This window comes from Mustela nigripes, chromosome 3 (genome assembly GCF_022355385.1).
Source record: "Mustela nigripes isolate SB6536 chromosome 3, MUSNIG.SB6536, whole genome shotgun sequence".
Lineage (NCBI taxonomy): Eukaryota > Metazoa > Chordata > Mammalia > Carnivora > Mustelidae > Mustela > Mustela nigripes.
In genome coordinates, this window is record NC_081559.1 from 38,638,657 (window position 1) to 38,657,295 (window position 18,639).

The 18,639-nt window shown below is 44.2% G+C and overlaps 1 protein-coding gene across 6 annotated transcripts in view; it reads left to right on the forward strand.

Moving 5' to 3' along the window:
- The window catches only part of ARMC9 (armadillo repeat containing 9), a 153,615-nt gene that overhangs the window by 58,360 nt on the left and 76,616 nt on the right, over positions 1 to 18,639 (forward strand). For all 6 annotated transcript variants that reach the window (XM_059393706.1, XM_059393705.1, XM_059393709.1 and 3 more), the window contains exons 12-18: positions 135 to 227; positions 5,267 to 5,357; positions 6,736 to 6,859; positions 10,189 to 10,328; positions 11,517 to 11,593; positions 14,244 to 14,318; positions 18,442 to 18,532. In XM_059393706.1, the coding sequence (XP_059249689.1) occupies positions 135 to 227; positions 5,267 to 5,357; positions 6,736 to 6,859; positions 10,189 to 10,328; positions 11,517 to 11,593; positions 14,244 to 14,318; positions 18,442 to 18,532 (691 nt within the window). The remainder of the gene's footprint in view (positions 1 to 134; positions 228 to 5,266; positions 5,358 to 6,735; positions 6,860 to 10,188; positions 10,329 to 11,516; positions 11,594 to 14,243; positions 14,319 to 18,441; positions 18,533 to 18,639) is intronic.

Below are 18,639 nucleotides of genomic sequence, written 5' to 3' on the forward strand. Positions count from 1 at the left end.
CTACCCCCACCCGGGTATTATTTGCTTTGGTTAAATGTAGTTACTAATATTGCCATTTAAAAGATTCCTACTCTATGAACATATTTCTCCATATTAAAACTTGGGTCTCTTACTTTTCTTTTTCTTAATTTTAGCGCTTGACCACGTCCCATCCTGGAGAGCAGAGGGAGACCGTTCTGGAAGCTTACATTGGCAACGACCTCCTGGATTGTCACAGCCACAGCCAGGTATGTGAGAGATGGGCCAGAGCCCAGCCAGGGCCTTCATTTCTAGGGGATGATCTTAGCAGTAGGGGGAGGCTTTACTTTATATGGTATTTTCAGCCTAGTGTCTGTATGTCAGCCTTCTAGCTGGTGAGGTCTGCTACTCACCTAAGACATCGGCCCACTTTTTACTTCTAACAGAGTCCTAAACAGATTAGAACTGCTTGATTCAACTCTGGAGCTCTTTCCTGTCCTTCTTCCTTTTCCCCAAATCCCAACTCTTTCCCTCACTTCACTGCTTAACCATGAGTCCTGCAAGCTCAGCCTTTCTTACAGTAGACAAGGCGGGTAAGCCGATTCAATTGTTGTTTATCTGGGTCTCACCTAAAATATGTTAACACTGTATTTGTATATAGCTTTGGACCAGATAGGTCTGATGATGCAGTGGGAAAAGTGTGGGATTCGGAGTGAGGTTAACTGGTTTCAAACCTCTGCCCTATGGCCCATGAGCCAGACAACCTTGAGTAAGTTACTGAGTCTCAGAGCGCATCCCACTTTGGAGAAGGAGCCATTACCTGCCTTATGAGGTTGTGGGGTTGACTGTGTTTGGTCACCCGTGGGACATAATTAACCCAGTGCCCAGCACAGAGTAGCCACCATGTGGTGGTTTCCCTCCCCAATGTTCACCCCCTTACCTGTTATCAACTCCAGGCTTCGCTGGACAGAGGCGGAGTGAGATCTAGAACATGACATATATAAGACACTGCATTTCATTATCTCCATCAGTGTTATCCAGAATGACTCAAATACTTCACCTCCCTATTTTGGCTTCACAGGGTGTGCGCTGGGTGGAAGAGCAGCATACCTTAGGGTCACCGATGAAACAGTGCCCCCACAGAAGCTAAGCACACATTAGGCTCCCCTGTGCATGGGCAGTAACACTCGAGAATTCTGAGTTGCTAGTTTATTCTCTGAATGTAGTCTTATTGCTCCTGTGCGAGTTAAGTTTGAAAAGTAGTGTCTCAAATTTTTGACTTATTTCCTTTTACTTTTATTTCTGCTTATTTTTGTAATGGCATCTGAAACCAACTTATCAGGCATGAAGCGCCTGATAAATAGATTGTCTGTGATTTTACAACCTCAAATTCAAAGAGTAAATTCAATATCGAACCTTTCTAAAACTGTCTTATTTCATTGAATCTGAGATGCATTTTCCCCCCCATTTTAGGATTCTGGGAAATGAAAGCATATCTAGTAGTCAATGGCCTGTTACAGTTTAATTGGCTTCTTGCCTTTCTTGGTTGTATATATAAAAAGCAAAGTGTTCTCTAATGAAAGATGTCTCAGGTTTTGTGATTTTTGTCACAATCCTCTGATCTCTATAGCCATCGAAGACATGTCATTTTTTCCCCTACTCATTATTTTTAATTGTCACGGTTTATTTTAAGCAAGGAATGAGCTGGAGCTATTGTAAGATGTCAGAGAATCTGCAGAGCAGGAAAACTCAAGCATAGTGGGTGCTGTGTCACCATGACACTGGAGAGATTGGCCCTTTCAGCCAGGAAATTGGACTGGTTGTTTAGTGAGTTCTAGCTGAGCCATTCTTGAAGTTTAGCATGCGGTCTTATCACCTGGGAAGCTCATTAAAACACAAATTCCTGGGCCCCTGCGGCCTCCACTTAGTAAGTCTAGGATGAGGGTTAGAGTTTGCATTCCCAACAAATTTTCAGGAGATGCCCCGGCTTCTGGGCCAGGATCACACTTTCAAGAATCATTGTTCTTTCTTGTTCTGTCAGTTGGGGGAGCGTATCCTATAGTTAATAGCTTTTGGAGATAGGGTGGGTAAGCAGTAGATTCTTTGAGATGATATATGTTGGAAAATGTATTTATTCTTTGTACGGAACTCTAGGTTGTAAATAATTTTCCTTCATTATTTGGAAGATCTTGCTCCATTGTCCTTTATGTTCCAGTGTTGCTGTTGAGAATTCCAAGCTAGTCTAACTCCTGATCCTTTGTATGTGGCCAGGTTTTTCCTCCCTAGCAGCCTGTGGAGTCTTTTTTCTTTCTCTCTCTCTTTTTTTTTTTAACATTAAAAATTTTTTTTATTGGGGTGCCTGGGTGGCTTGGTGGGTTAGGGCCTCTGCCTTCAGCTCCCGTCATGATCTCAGGGTCCTGGGATCGAGCCCTGCATCAGGCTCTCTGCTCAGCGGGGAGCCTGCCTCCCCTCCTCTCTCTGCCTGTCTTTCTGCCTACTTGTGATCTCTCTCTCTGTCAAATAAATAAATAAAATAATAAAAAAAATTTTTTTTATTATGTTCAGTTAGGCACCGTATAATACATCATTAGTTTTTGGTGTAGTGTTCAGTGATTCATTAGTCGGGTATAATAGCCAGTGCTCATCACAACCCATGTGCTCCTTACATCACCCTGTTAGCCCATGCCCCCACACCCCTTCCCCTGGAAACCCTCAGTTTGTTTCCCGACATCCATGTTCTCTCATGGTTTGTCTCCCTCTCTGATTTCTCCCCCTTCAGACTTCCCTCCCTTCCCCTGTGGTCTTCCATGCTATTCCATATGTTCCACATATGAGTGAAACCACATGATAATTGTCTCTCTCTGCTTGACTTACTTCACTCAGCGTAATCCCCTCTAGTTCCATCCATGTTGGTGCAAATGGTGGGTGTTCATCCTTTCTGATGGCTGAGTAATATTCCATTGTGTATATGGACCATATCTTCTTTATCCATTCCTCTGTCGAAGGGCATCTCAGCTCCTTCCACAGTTTGGCTCTTGCGGACATTGCTGCTATGAGCATTAGGGTGCATGTGCCCCTTCTTTTCACTACATCTGTATCTTTGAGGTAAAGACCTATTAGTGCAGTTGCTGGGTCATAGAGTAGCTCTGTTTTTAACATCTTGAGGAGCCTCCATACTGTTTTTCAGAGTGGCTTAGTCTTTTCTTTATCACCATTGTTAATAAATATCCTGTTGATGTCTTTCCTAAGGTGTATTTTGGTTCATTGTTTTAAGTGTTTTGTGAGTCCTTTCATCTGACAAGTGCAGTCCTGGGAACTTTTCTTGATTTTATTTTCTTGATGATTTCCTCTCTGTTTTCTCAATTCTCTCTCTGAATGTTGGACCTCTTGAACTGATTCTCTCTTTTCTCTCATATCTTCCATATTCTTGCTCTGCTTTCTAGTAGATCGCCTCACCTTTTTTTCCAACCCCTCTGTTGAGTTTTTCACCCCCTTTTTTATGGCAATCTTTTTTCACGGATGCGGTATGCCTCTTGTGGCTCTGAGGCTACTGTGAGTAACACATTTTTGCATATCCCTGGTTTTCTTCTCCCTACACAGCCCCATTTTCTTCAAGTCGCCCCCGCCATTTGTTTTGACCCTATCTCCCATATTGAAAACTTGCCGTGGGTTTCTGGTAGACCTTGGCTTTCTCATAATGTTTTGAGTAGGGGGAATGAAAGCCAATCGGAAATTCTGAGGCTGAGGGTAGGGCTTGTGGACGCAGAGCTCCACTGAGGGTGATCTAACTGGTCTCTCTAGTAGAAACCTCTGATTTTAGGATCTCTGGCTCTTTTCTCTTGGGCTGGTCATTTTCCTCCAAGAAGAGTCTTCTAGTCTCCTACCTAGAGTGTGAGGATCTGGGTGCAACCTTCTGGGATCCAGGTAGAAGAAGATGGAGTGCTCTCTGTTTAGCATTCATTCTTCATTTAGGCACTGTCTCTTCATCCCATTTGGGTGTAGAAGCCCTGCTCACCTGTGCCAGGTGTCCGCCTCTGCTACAGGATTTTTGTTCCCTTCAGTGCCCATGGTTCTTGATCACACTTCGAAGAATGAAGAGGTAGACCAGATAAGAGTGGTGGACAGCAAAGCAAAGTTGATTGAGCAAGAGTATGAAGCTCCTGGAGAGCGAGGGAGGCCTAAAAGTGTTGCCTTTAAAGTTTCTAAGTTTAGGGGGTTTTATCAGCATTTCTGTAAAACTATCTTCAGCAGTCAGGGTCATGCTGAGTCGTGCCAGTCAGGGCTCTGTTCACATGTCTGTCTACCTGTTAGATTAACATGTCTGCTGATTGACTTTTTTTCTGACATCTGGGGGCTTTGGTCTTAACTGCACCTTGCCCATGGTATTGACAAAGGCTTTGTGGTTAATTGTCTTATTTTAGGACATTCTGCAGAAGTCATTTCTGCAAAGGCTGCAGAAAAGAATGCAGGTGTGATTCTGTCTCAGCTGCAAAACAGGATGTCACTGCTGTTCGATCTTAACTGTCCTGACTCCATATTTTCTTGTTGGGGACCCTGGCCCTGAACTCCTACCTGTCCAGCTAACTCCTCATACCTCCAGAGACCTTTTGTGTTACCTTCACAAGGGAACGCCCCCCGGATGGATGGTGGGGAGTCTGCAGGAGGACAGTGGTATAGGAGCGGCAAGAGTGGGATCCAGCTGCTGCTTTCACAGCTTTCATTCATTCTTCTTCCATTTTTTTTTCTTTTGGAGGATTGCGTGCTGTAAATTGGGTAATTCCTCATTGCCCGTTGCTGCCTTCAGGACTTGGCATTCTTGGGTCTGCTATGTCTGTCACCACCTGGCCTTTCTGATTCCGAAACTGTGTTGTTAATAGCTCTTGTGCTGTCTCTCTGTCCTTCAGAATATATATATATATATATATTTTTTTTAAATTACACACTGTACTTCTTCTGGGGTTTGCAGGGAGCAAAATTAGATCTGGGTATTGGATCTGTCACTAACCTGGAAAAACAGGAGTGGGAAGCATCGCAAACAGCACGGCCTCCCCTGCTCCAGTCACCAGCAGAGCGCTCTGTGTAATACAGTCTCTCGGCTCAGAAGTCTGAATAACTTGTTTTTGTCAACCCTCGTTTAAAAAATCTGTTGGAAATTGAGATTTCCAGATGAAGTGTTGACTTTGGTCTGTTTATTTCACCTCTAATAAATCCATGCAGAGGTAGAGAACAGCAGACCCATAGAGGAGACGTATGTTTAGCTGTTTTCTTTAACCTCATCCTTGCTTTCTCTGGATGGTTCTGCCCGCAGAGGAGCGTCCTGCAGCTGCTGCACTCTAGGAGCGAGGTGGTGCGACAGTATATGGCCCGGCTCATCAATGCTTTCGCATCCCTGGCCGAAGGTGAGTCAGCCAATGCATTTTGTTCCTTTGGAAGTGGCCATTCTTCGAAACGTTTCTTAAAGGAGCTCTCAGTTTCCTCAGTAGATTCCTGTTCAGTGCACTGAAGGGGTCTTGTGCAAACTGGTTATTGTTGTATGGCTTAGTTTATGTCAGAGTCAATTTTGATGGTCTTGGAATTTACTTTATAAGGCTTCTGGTTTTATTTTACAAGCTTTCTGGTTTTGTAGCACTACCTTTTAGATTGTTTTCAAGTATATAACAGGTAATGCATTTTCTATAATTTTCCGCTGAAGGCAAAACAAGGTTAGTTAATTAATCAGAACTGATCCCAATAAGCACTACATCGTTTCCTTCAAGAGGCTGCAGCCTCTTGGTGTACCTGGCTGGTTCAGTCGGTGGAGCGTGTGACTCCTGATCTTGGGTTTGTGAGTTCAAGCCCCACATTGGGTGTAGAGATTACTTAAAAATAAAATTGTAAAAACAAACAAACAAACTGGATAACATCTTAAACCACCAGGATTTGAAAATTCCAAAGATAATATATACCAAAGCCGAATTCAAAATGATTTTACAAAATATTATCTTCCATAAATTCTACTTTGTTTCAGCTTCTTAAAGGGAGTTCTCAAATTATGACTATATGATGTTCCAAAAGTTGGTTCACTTACTCATTTGCTTGTTCTTCCAACCATTTAGCAGACCTTTATTATGAACAAGGGTACATGCACTAATATTATCTGTGTCAAGACAGAGGTCCACAGGGGGTGAATGATAACTCAGAGGTATGGTTCCCAACTCCTTCTCCAGGCACAGGTACATCTAGAAGGAGGCAGGAGTGTGCCCAGAAAGCATTACTGTTTGGCTGCCTCTATTATAAAGACTAAGGAGCCCATAACATATAGATTCCTCACCTTCTTTCTCCCTGTAGATCTGGCAGTGCTCCCCACAAAAATATAGTGATGAATTATGTTTAAAGATTATTTATTTAATAATAAATATAGAGATATAATAATTGGGGGTGGGGAGAGAGAAGCAGATACTCCAGTGAGCACGGAGCCCGACACGGGGCTCAATATCACAACTCCAAGATCACAACCTGAGCTGAAATCAAGAGTTGGAGGCTTAACCAACTGAGCCACCGAGGTGCCCCATGATGAATTATGTTTCGATTATAAGAAGAGTGGTTTTCTCTTCATTAAATAGTTGGTTGGATAAAACCAACTTTGCAGAAGAAATAGGTTTTAAGTTTTTTTTAGAACCTAAAATTACCCAAACTCTACATGCATTACATGCAAAGTGTTCAGAGAGAATGGTTTTGTGGCATGAACTTAACACAAGATAAATTCTCTCACCCGTGCATCTCTGGTTATATTGTTAGGTCGCCTCTACTTGGCCCAGAACACGAAGGTGCTGCGGATGCTGGAGGAAAGGTTGAAGGAGGAGGATGAGGACATCGTCACCCGCGAGAACATTCTCGGGGCCTTGCAGAAATTCAGCCTCAGGTGCTGACCATGCAGTAGGTCACAGCGGTCCCTGTGAAAGTACATAGGGCTCATGTGAGCCACTGTTTAGCCCCCGTGGCAGCCCAAGAGGCAAATGATATTTTCCAAACGATACTTTTCAGTTAACATTTAGGAGAAGGTGGGTTACTTTCCAAGATGGAGCTAGAAAGCTTATCTCGAATTCCCAAAACCACCCTGCTCAAGCTGCTGTGGAGGGGGAAGTGCAGTAACCCTGTCCTCGTGCGTGGTAGTTGGTGCTGGCAAAAGCTGGATCGTGTTTCAGGCCACGCACACGGTGTAGAGAGGTGCGCATGCGCAGAACCTGCCAGGGCTAAACCGCGCGTTGCTCACAGCGTGTTGTGGGAGGTGCACGTACAGGAGCAGTGACGTCGGTGCACTGGGTCATTGGTGGCAGGCAGGCCGGGAGCCTCCCGCTTCCTTGTGCTAACATCCCAGCAGCCCACCGTGCAGTCTCTGTCTGGACCCTGTCATGACTTGGATCCTCTATCCATCTCAAGCATTTTTTTCCTTCATGAACAGCTTTACTGAAGTGAACCCTCAAAGCACATAATTCACCCCTTTTAAATGTACCCTTCAGTGATTTTTAGTATATTTACAGAGTTGCCCAACCATCACCACAAGCTAATTTTAGAACATTTGCATCACCACACAAAGAAACCTCGTGCCCATTTCCAGCCCTTGTCCCCTCCCCGCAGCCCCAGGTAACCACTGATTTGCTTTTTGTGTGTTACCCATAATGGGCATTTTTAGGTAAATGGACTCATATAATGTGTGTTCCCTTGTGGCTGGCTTCTTTCACTCAGCATGGTGTCCTTGATGTCTGTCTGTGTGGTAGCCTAGCCAATACTTTGTTCCTTTGTGACGCTAAAGAACACACCGTTACATCGAGAGACCACATTTGGTTTATCTGTTCATCAGCTGACGGACAGCTGGATTGGGTCTACTGTGGCTATCATGCATAATCATGTTCCAAACATTTGCCTACAAGTCTTTGTGTGGACGCATCCTTTCCCTTCCCGAGTCAGTCAGTGCGTAGGAGTGGAGTTGCTGAGTTGTATGGAATTCTTCCAGCATGTGGCTTCCCTCAGGAATACCTCACTTTCTCTTTGCCTTAGTAAGAATTCTAGTACCTTGAGTTCTCAGCTTTTTTCTGACCGTCCTCTTCCGTACATACTTTCTTCCTGTCAGATGTGATTGACATGTGATTGACTCTCGCTAGTAACCTAAAGCCTGCAAAATGACTTATTCTAAGTGTGCACATTTAGTGAGAGAAAGCAGTAGGTATTCAGTTCCTACTACTTGTCAGGTCCCTGCTGATGAAAAGTTCTTGTTCGAACTATGTGTGAATTGAAAGGAACTGTAGTAAACTCCAGAGTTCTTATTTCTTTAGATCATATGAGCACTTGGTTTTTGTTTGTTTATAAAGATAATTTAGCTTGATGTTGAGCATGGCTTGGAAAATTTTTTTGAAATTTAGTAACTATAGTAACAGAGATAAGATATAATACTTCCTCCTGGTAATATAGATATTTATTGCCAGTTTTTTCTTGTGCTTCAAAAAGTAATAAGCTATTCTGTTCTAGAAATATGCTTAATGTTTTTGCGATGCTCTAGAGTCTGTACAATGAATGTAGGAAGTATTTAGGATTGCCAAGAGAGTGTAACCTTCCTTGTATTCCAACAAATTTCACTCATGAGGTGAGTGTGATGTTTAAGAATAGCACAGAGGGCAGCCTGGCTGGCTTGGTGGGTAGGACATGGGAACTCCTGATCTCAGGCTGTGAGTTATGGTCCCATATTGGATGTGGAGATTACTTAAAAAAATAAAATCTTAGGGGCACCTGGGTGGCTCAGTCGTTAAGCATCTGCCTTCAGCTCAGGTCTTGATCCCAGGATCAAGCCCCACATTGGGCTCCCTGCTCTGCAAGAGGCTTGCTTCTCCCTCTCCCACTCCCTCTGCTTGTGTTTCCTTTCTCACTGTGTGTCTCTCTGTCAAATGAATAAATAAAAATCTTAAAAAAAAAAATTCATGTCAAAAAAAATAAATAGAATGGGGCGCCTGGGTAGCTCAGTGGGTTAAGCCTCTGCCTCAGCTCAGGCCATGATCTCAGCGTCTTGGAATTGAGCCCCACATTGGGCTTTCTGCTCAACGGGGAGCCTGCTTCCCCCCTCTCTCTCTCTGCCTGCCTCTTTGCCTATTTGTGATCTCTCTCTCTCTGTCCAATAAATAAATAAAATCTTGGGGAAAAAAAACAAACCCAAAAGTATAGCACAGATATACTCCTGGATGGGAGTTTTACCATAACCTGTTCATTAGAAGATGTTCGGTGGAGGTTCCTCCATGGTGTTTTTTTGTTTTGTTTTTTAAAGAGGGGCAGGAGGAGAGGGAGAGAATCTTAGGCAGGCTCCATGCCCAGTGCACAGCTGGATTCGGAGCTTGATCTCACTACCCTGTGATCATAACCTGAACTGAAATAAAGAGTCAGATGCTGAAACAGCAGAGCCACCCAGGCGCCCCAATCTCATCAGTTCTGAAGGCTGGTAGGAAGACATTCCTCAAACACATTTGGATGAGATGTTAGATTTCATACAGACTTTGGGCAGAAAATAATTCTGTATAAATTGTTTTGCCCATGTCCTTAAACTACCCTTACTTCACAAAGACCTGAATCAAGATGGGATTGAGATGGTTTGGGCTTTTCTTTGTTTTTACACAGCTCAAAGTGCCAAGCAGGACTCGAGTTTACCAAAAATCTGTTTGTCAGTGAACTTTTTCTATGACTGTCTCCTGGGTAAAGTGGACCAAAAGCTATCAGTAAATATTTACTAAATATTTGAAATACTACTCTGCTAATTTTAAATATTGAAAAAAATTTTCAGAGTAGAAGAGCTCCAGACTACCTAGCTGCTCTCTAAATCCTTAGGAATACCTGCAGAAGGTAAAGAATTTGTTGTTTCAGTTGTGTGGGTCTAACAACAAAATATTCTTTAGAGTTGGTATCTTCCGCACAGTTTGTCTTGTCTCTTTTTTTCCCTTAAGATATATTTATTTATGGGTGGGGGAGGAAGGGAGAGAGAATCTCAAGCAGACTCCCTGCTGAGTGCAGAGCCTAGCCGGGGCTTGGTCCGAGGAACCTGAGACCATGACATGAGCCAAAACCCAGAGTTGGACGCTCAGCAGACTGAGCCCCCCCCCCCCCCGGCGCCCCATCAGTTTGTCTTTTCCAATCGCCGTGCACATCACCGTATGCTCTTACAGGGAAAGCTGCTTGTCGGCTTTAGCTGACCTGTAGGCTTTTACATCCTAGGCGCCCACTGCAGACAGCGATGATTCGAGACGGCCTCATCTTCTGGCTGATTGATATTCTGAAGGACCCCGATTGCCTGTCGGACTACACACTGGAGTACTCGGTGGCCTTGCTCATGAACCTCTGCCTCAGGAGTGCAGGTCTCACAATCCCCTGTCCCTGGGCCCTCTGGCTTTGGTGTGGGGGAGGGAAGGGGAGGCCAGAGAGCCTGCCCCTCGAACCTGGAGGACTACCCAGCCTGATGCGGTGTGTCTTTAGTCTCCCTAACAGAAAACTGAAGCAGAAGTAGAGCGTAAAACATTTCCAACTAGTTATACAGCTGTTGAATCCCTGAAGCCAGATACCATTCTGGCCTTGGAAAAGAACATTTTCTCTGTATGCAGTGCCTGGATGAAGAGGAAATTAAGTTAGTTTACATTTTTCTTCATCTTCATTGTCTTATTCAAAGGTGGGAAGTTAAGGATTACGATCCATTGTATCCAAGGACAGAGAAATATTTTTCCAAGATTCTATAGGGCTAAGCTGGTGGCAGAGCGAGGATGTCAGCCCGTTCTCCACGCTTCTCACCACAGCCAGCTCTCCCACTTCACTCCCCCATGCGCATCTAGTCGTTTGCTCAATAAAGGGAGTGATCGCAGCTTTTCTAGAGGTTCTGTCCCGTGTACATGATTGGTTACCTGAGATGGAGGAAGCTTCTTTAGAAGAGGTGCCAAGTCCAGCCTGTGGCTCACCTTGGTCTGGGCAGCCCCAGTTTGGGGAGAAGCAGCTTATGTGGTTGAATAGCTCATGAGTTTGTGAGAAGCTTCTTTTCCTTTGGCTGCTTTGTAATCCAAACCATTCATGTGTTGTTGACTGAGTAAATGTGATTTCAGCGTTTTCTTAGAGAACAGCATAGGTATGTATCTTAACATTTACCAGGTTCTAACCAGCTTTTCTTAGTATCATCAATTTATGATTTATTTGCAGTGGTTGTTATGATGTTTGAATTGGCTAGAATACCTGTGTGGTGTTTGCAATGGTGGTCTGTGCACCTGGGCAGCCGGGCACTGCTCTGTGATAGCCCAGGCTTCCACTGACCATCCTGAATAGCTCTGGGCTCTCAGAGCCACCATTGACTGAGCGCTGGGAATGCACGGCCTACACTGAGTCCCTTCCTTCCCTGAGAAGTCCCAGGAGGAAGAAACGGGGCCCACATTGACCAAATGACTCAGCCAGGGTCACACAGTTCATAAGCAGAGGAGCCAAGGTTTGAATTCAAGTCTGCCTGACCTGAAATTGTGCTTCTGCGTTTAGACGTGTCACGTTTTGTTTCATTGTTTCTTCTAAAGGGAAGAACATGTGTGCCAAAGTGGCGGGCCTGGTGCTGAAAGTTCTCTCGGATCTGCTTGGCCATGAGAACCATGAGGTACTAAGCCAGCACTGCCAGCCCCGGGCTTGGGGGAGGCTGGCCCTGCTAGTCAGTGCACCCCCTCCTCCAGGTTCTGGAACTGGGAAGCTGGAGGTTGATTCCTGACCCCCATTTCCTATTGCCCTGCTGTCACTGGTCTGTGCCAGCTCCCTCCCAGGCCTTATTCTCCTTCTTGTCGCCTGCCCTGCTTCATTCTTCCCCCACGTCGACAGTCCCTGCGGTGGCACATGGCCTGCAAATTTAGTTACTGTTGTGTGTTGCATGTGTCATTGTGTCAATAGTATTGCGCTCTAGATCTCATTCTTTTCTTACCTTTTCACTGTGTTTTTAGAAATTTCCTGTGTTGCCTTGTATACATCTCATTCCTTAATCTTGCCACTGCAGATTACGGCCCCTGTTCACGGCCCCTGTTCACGGCCCTCCCCTCAAGTCCCCTAGGCTTGTCCAGCTGCCATAGGGGTCCTCAGTGACATCACCATGCTGGACCCCCAAGGGCCCCTGGGGTGCAGACATGCGCGTCACCGGTGGCTTGCCCCGAGTGTCAGTGTTGGGTTGGGAGTCCTGCCACTCTGTCCCGCACAATGACTGTACCGTCTTCTGCTCTCCCCCATGTCCTCCCCAGCATGGTGGGATTTTCTGTGGTCTAGCCTGTGGGCCACAAGCCCTTTTAAAATAAAGTAGAGGTCTTGATAAACTAACTAACAGGATCTTCGAAATGGTGTGAGTATGCTGTCACCAGCTCTCTCCAGATGCCTGTACAGAAACCATCATGGCATCACTTTGCACGTGAAGCCAAAGTCTCAACAGAAGCCTGACCTCTTTAAACAGATCAGGTGCAGCAGTGTCTTAGCAGGACAGGACTGAGGGCCACTGGGTCAGAGCGAGGCACTTAGCTGTGGACAGCTCCCCTTCTGTCCATCTCTCTCATATCTTCCATCCCCCAGGCCCACCAGCTCGGTGACCCGGGTGGCTTCAGCAAGTGAAGGGTTGGTGGTTGTTATGGTGTATGCCATGCTTTTTATGTTTTTTAAATCAAGAACTCTTAACTACTTCTAGACTCTGTTTCCCATTTTATTCAACTAAAGCAATTGGAGCCTATACATAGGAAATATATTTAGTCTCTAATAGTAATGTTGGTTTTAAGTGTTGGAACCAGTATGTTACCTCTGAGGACAGAATAGACTGGAGGATTTAAATCTTGTCATAATTGTTACAAATATATCTGCTTTGAAGATGAGTTAGAAAATCTACCTGTATGTATGTTAGAGCCTAGAAATTTGTTCACTTCACAAATAAATGCTACATACATGTGTCCTGTGTGAGGGAGTCATGATCATGAAAGACGAAAGCCAGGAGCCATAAAGAAAAAGATGCACATATTTGACTCAGTGAACATTAAATTATTTTTATATGGAAATAGAGGCCATAGTAAGAGTCAATGGACAAATAATATAGCCTGAGGAGATATTTGCACATAGGATAAAAGTTTAATATCCATTATATATGAAGAGCTCCTATAAATTGATAAGTAAAAGACGTAAGAAAAGGATAGAGTACACACATGGGCTGTTCACAGAACAGTAAATCTTGATGTCTATAGGTCATGTTTAATTTTGCTAATAGTCAGGAAAATAAAAGTAAGAACAACCATAAGATGCCTTTTTTCTCTTTACCCAATGGATTGGCAAAAATTAAGGGATAATAAAGTTCAGTGCTGGAAAAGAATGATGGGAATGGACCCTCCTCCATTAATGAGGAGAGTGTCACACAAAATCTACTCAAAGGGGAGCGCTTATTTATCCAGCACCTGCCATGTTCTGTGTCCTGTACGGCTTGATGTCAGGGTTACCTATGTGAGGAAAACATGGGGAGACATAAGTATAAATGCAAACATAGACTGAATCCAGTGTGACAGCAGAGGGATATACAGGAGGCAGAGCAGGGTGTATGGTGTGGTGGAGAGCCCTGTAAGTAGGGTCAGATCAGTCTGTACAGTGTAAACCTTATGGTGGCAGGAAGGGAAGGGCAGGGGGACATGATATTGAGGCCAGACCTTGAAGGGGCCTGTGTGCTGCACTAAGAAGTTAGGACTTTCCAGGTAGGCTCTAGGGAAGGTTTCTGAGGTGTAGGAAGAGGGATGATTTGGCCCATGTTGTAGAATTATGGCAATGATATGATTGTTGGACTACAGTGTGAACATCAAAGAAAGAAGCCCTTTTGGAGATTCAGTGTCACCTAGGTCATGGATGATGTCTGAGCAAGGACAGTGGCACTGTGTGTGGGAAAGAAGGGTTCCTATCAGAGGCAGCTTGGCGACTGAACCCTGGAAAGCAAAGGCGAGAGCAATCGATAATGACTCCAGCAGTGGTAGAAGCCTGAGTGATCAGCATGATGTTAGTTAAGTGGTGAAATAACAAGAGTGAGCTTTGAGAGCCAGTAATGAACTTGACTTTGAACTCTTAGTTGTAGCTGTCACTGGGACATGCAAATGGAGATACCAGTCATTTGGAAACATGCATCCTGGAGCTCAGGAAGATAGGAAGGCTCACTCTCCTCATTAGCCAAATGATTCTTGAGTGGGGTGTTTGATCACGGAGTTGTACAGAATTTGAGAACTTGCAAATGACTGTTTTTTCTCCCTTTAAAGATACAGCCATATGTGAATGGAGCTCTGTACAGCATACTTTCTATTCCATCCATTCGTGAGGAAGCAAGAGCAATGGTAAGAATAAGGGCTTGAGCAGTTTGTAAGCTTCAGTGAGTGGTGCTGTTCGGAAGCCATTAGAACAGGGAGCTCCTAGACCTGGCTCCGGGCCCCTTGGGCTGCGTGGCTCGCACAGCTTTGTGAACTCCTCGAAACTGTACGCCAGATACACATTTGCAGTTTTCTGGGGGAGAGAATCTGTAGCTTTTTTCAGATTCTTAAAGGATTCCTAACTCCTAAATCGAAAGAACTCCGGTGTTAGAGGGGCACCTGGGTGGCTCAGTCAGTTAAGCGTCTGCCTTCTGCTCAGGTCATGATCCCAGAGTCCCAGGATTGAGCCCTACATCGGTCTCTCTACTCCCCTGACTCTCCCCCTTCTCATGCTCTCTCTCACTCTCTCTCAAATTAAAAAAAAAAAAAGTCTTAAAAAAAGAAAGAACTACAGTGTTAGAGGGTGCTGGGATGGCTCAGTCGGTTGCGTGTCTGACTTTTGATCAGCTCCGGTCATGATCTCGCTCGTGAGCCCATGTAGGGCTCCTTGCCCTGGGTGTGGAGCTTGAGTAAGAGTCTGTCTCTCCCTCTGCCCCTGCCCTTGCTCTTGCTCATTCACTCGCTCGCTCTCTCTCTCTGGCAACAACAACAAAAAAACTACAGTGTTAAAAAGTTCCCAACAGGCTTATTTGGAAAGTTACAGACATTTTTAATGGTTCATTTTAATTTGGGGCTTTGGGAAAGCCTATCGATTTTATAGTAGGAGAAGCCTAGCAGGAAAATGGTGAAATGGAGTAAATCCCCACTGAAATGCATCCCCGGGATTCCTGGAGGGCCTGGGGCAGCTGTGAGAACCGGTGCTGGCCAGACACTTAACCTGTAGGCGCTCTGACAGCTGCTGAACGGGACAGAAACCCTACTAAAGATGATAGAACATCTATGTTGGTTGGCAAATAGTGAATTCAGTGTTTAATGTGTTTACATTAGTGTTTATATTGGAAGTATAAAACAAGCTTCAGGCGGTTAGCATCTTTGGTGATGACAAGTGTTTCTAGATCTAATCAGCAAAAGCGCTGGAGTTTTGTCCTTTTCCTGGTAATGTGAAACCAGGTTAACAGGTTAAATGCTATGATGAAGAGATTAAATGTATTTCCACAGTCAAAACACAGGCCAAATTCAGTTGGATACCAATGAAACATGTTCCTTCACTTGATTTCGCTTACTCAGAAGAATTGCTAAATCTCCTAATTAGTCATCTAAAATCACATCAGCAGTTATGCCAGAGAGAAAAACTTAAATCAGAACAATTCTTTGTGGTCACAGTAAACAATGGAACTTCATTGCCTATTGCTTTAAAAATAAATAAATAAAATCTGCTATCTCAATACAGAATGGGGAAAATAAACTTGAATAAGTTCTGCATTGTGGTCATTCCAGTGACAGGAATTGTCAACCAAGTCAGAAACAAGGAAGAAGACATGTAGGCTGAAGAAAAAGAAGGAACAGAGGTGATATGGATCAAGCAACACGGAAGGCAGCATTGGAGGAAGGACATCTGGGGTGAGAGGCAGAGAAGGCAGGAAGCAACGGCAGTGAACAGACAGGGACCGCGTGGGGAGGGGAGACTCAGGGTTGTAGGATGTGAGAGTGTGACCCTTAGACCCCAGAGAAAAGACCAGACCACAGAGAAAAAATGTGAAGGAAAGGGACAGTGCCTCAGAGACCTGGGAGATGATACCCAGAGGTCTCACACTTACGTAACTGGAGTCCCAGAAGAGGAGACAAGAGGAGAATATGACGTTACAAGAACTCTGTTTTTGCAACTGTGTAAAACATTTGTGTGCTGGTGGAAAGTGACCAAGAATACCTAAAAATTATATCAGTACCAAATGCTATTATGGTGGTCTCAAAAAAATACCCCCCAAAGTGGAGAAAACGGTAAATGGGTGCACTGAGCCCCATTTGAACTTGAAGAGACTGCCAAGATTTGGGGTGAGAGAGCAGTTTAGATCAGTAGGGCTGCCCTCATGCCTACCCCAGAGCCTCTGGCATCCAGGGCTGGAGCAGTTGTCGGCCATGAAGCTCTTCTGTGGGGTTTAGACCCCAGCCAAACATTCTGCCCTGGGCTAGAGCAGACTGCTGCCCTCTTGGCACCCTCTTCCTCAATCCAACGTCTATCCAGAGTTGTTCATCCCTTCCAGACCATTCCTTTGGGTCTCCTCTGTGCGCTTACCTATCTCTGCCCACCAGTTCAGTGTTACTGTTCTCAAAGATGATGCTGTCCTAAGCCTCTCCCTCTTTGTCACTTGCAACCTTGTTTATTCCCTTGGCTTCAGCCACCAGATCTCTCTTCCGAGCCACAAAACCCTTCCAAACACAGCAAGCACAATCTTAACCATTTATTGAGCATCTATTGTGTGCCAGCCGCTGGGCTAAAGGCTGTTTTTTTAGGTATAACTCACGAACAGTGAAATGCACAGGCCTTCCATACAGAGGTCAGTGCATTAGACAAACATACACCTGTATAACTGATGCCCAATATACATTCTTTTTTTTAAAAAAAGATTTTATTTATTTATTTGACAGAGAGAGATCACAAATAGGCAGAGAGGCAGGCAGAGGGAGAGGGAGAAGCAGGCTCCCCGCTGAGCAAAGAGCCTGATGCGGGGCTCAATCCCAGGACCCTGAGATCATGACCTCAGCTGAAGGCAGAGGCTTAACCCACTGAGCCACCCAGGCACCCCTACATTCTTTATCTTTTAAAAATGTCACATTAACTGGAGTTGCCACCCTTATTTTATAGTTGAGAACTATAGTTGAGGACTGAGCAAAACTAAGCAATTTGACCAAGGTCTCACAGTTAGTTCATGAGGGAGCTCGGATACCTTCTATCTTAACTTTCTAGAAGGTAATGCTCTGCTCTAGACAATGGGAATTCTCCGGGTTCAAAACTGCACTTGGCCCTTCTTTGATTCAGTTAGAGCTATTGATTCCAAACAGGCCTACATTAAAGGAGGGAAATAGTGCTCATCACCAAGAAGTCCAGGCATCAGCTTCAGGCAGAGCTTGATCAGAGTTCCCGTGTTAGTAGACCCATTTCTCTCCGCTTCCTGTGTTTTGGGGTCATTATGAGATACATGTTCCCCTTGTAGTGGCAAGAAGCCACACCAGCTCCAGCCACAAAACCTCCTTCACATCCCTCAAGGAAAGAGGAAGGAGGGGGGCCAGACACCTGTGCTCTAGTCAGTGACTTACCTCTACACTTCTGTGCAATTCTCTTAGTCAACATTGAAAATTCTGACTTAAGCATTTTATAATAAAGTAAATAATGTACATTATGGTGACCTTGTAATTATTTTGATAGAAAAAGAACGATAGCTGTTTAAAAAGATTCTGCTTATTCATCTACTTCTCTACACATATAGTTTTACTTCTGATTTTGTCCCTAAAATCCAGAAGGAAGAGTATAAAGAAGTCATAAGAAAGGAACCACCTCCCAAAACAACACAGTGCCCAAACTAAAGGGAATACTTATTTACACAGTAAAATTTTACAGGTGTTTTTTTTTTTCCACTTATCAGAGTGTAGTTGACATACAGTGTAATATTTGTTTCAGGTATACAATATAGTGATTCAACAAATCTATATGTTACCCAGCGCTCATCAAGATAAGGACAGCCACCATCTGTCACCATACAACGTCATTATAGCATTATTGATTATATTGTACTTTTTTTTTTTTCCTAATCTTCATGACTATTTCCTTATTCTCTAACTGGAAGTCCATACCTCTTAATCCCCTTCACCTATTTCACCCTTCCCTCTACCCACCTCCTCCTGACAACCCTCAATTCTCTGTACAATAGGCTTTTCTGTTGGCCAAATGTTTTATAATTAGGTTGGATAGTCAACCAAGAGGAAAATAATTCCACTGTGAATTGTAAAAAGAACAAAAAGAATGTTAATACTGAGCAGAGGAATTTTTATTGTGTCTATTCCTTCCCCCTCCCCCAAATAAAGGTTTTTGGTTTGGTTTGGTTTGGTTCTGATTAGGTGAAACTATTCCATTGGAAACTACTTTCACCCCATTTAAAAAAAAAAAAAAAAGAAAACCTGGGATATTAACTCTTACTCTCTCCAATGCCCATAGGGAATGGAGGACATCCTTCGCTGCTTCATCAAGGAAGGCAATGCTGAAATGGTCCGTCAGATCGAATTCATAATCAAGCAGCTTAATTCAGGTCTGTTCAATGCAAGAATCTGTGATATATCTTTTGCAACTTTAACATGGGCTAAAAAGTTGCATGGGCTTTCTTAGAAGGCTTGTGTCCTGGAATTCATTCATGAA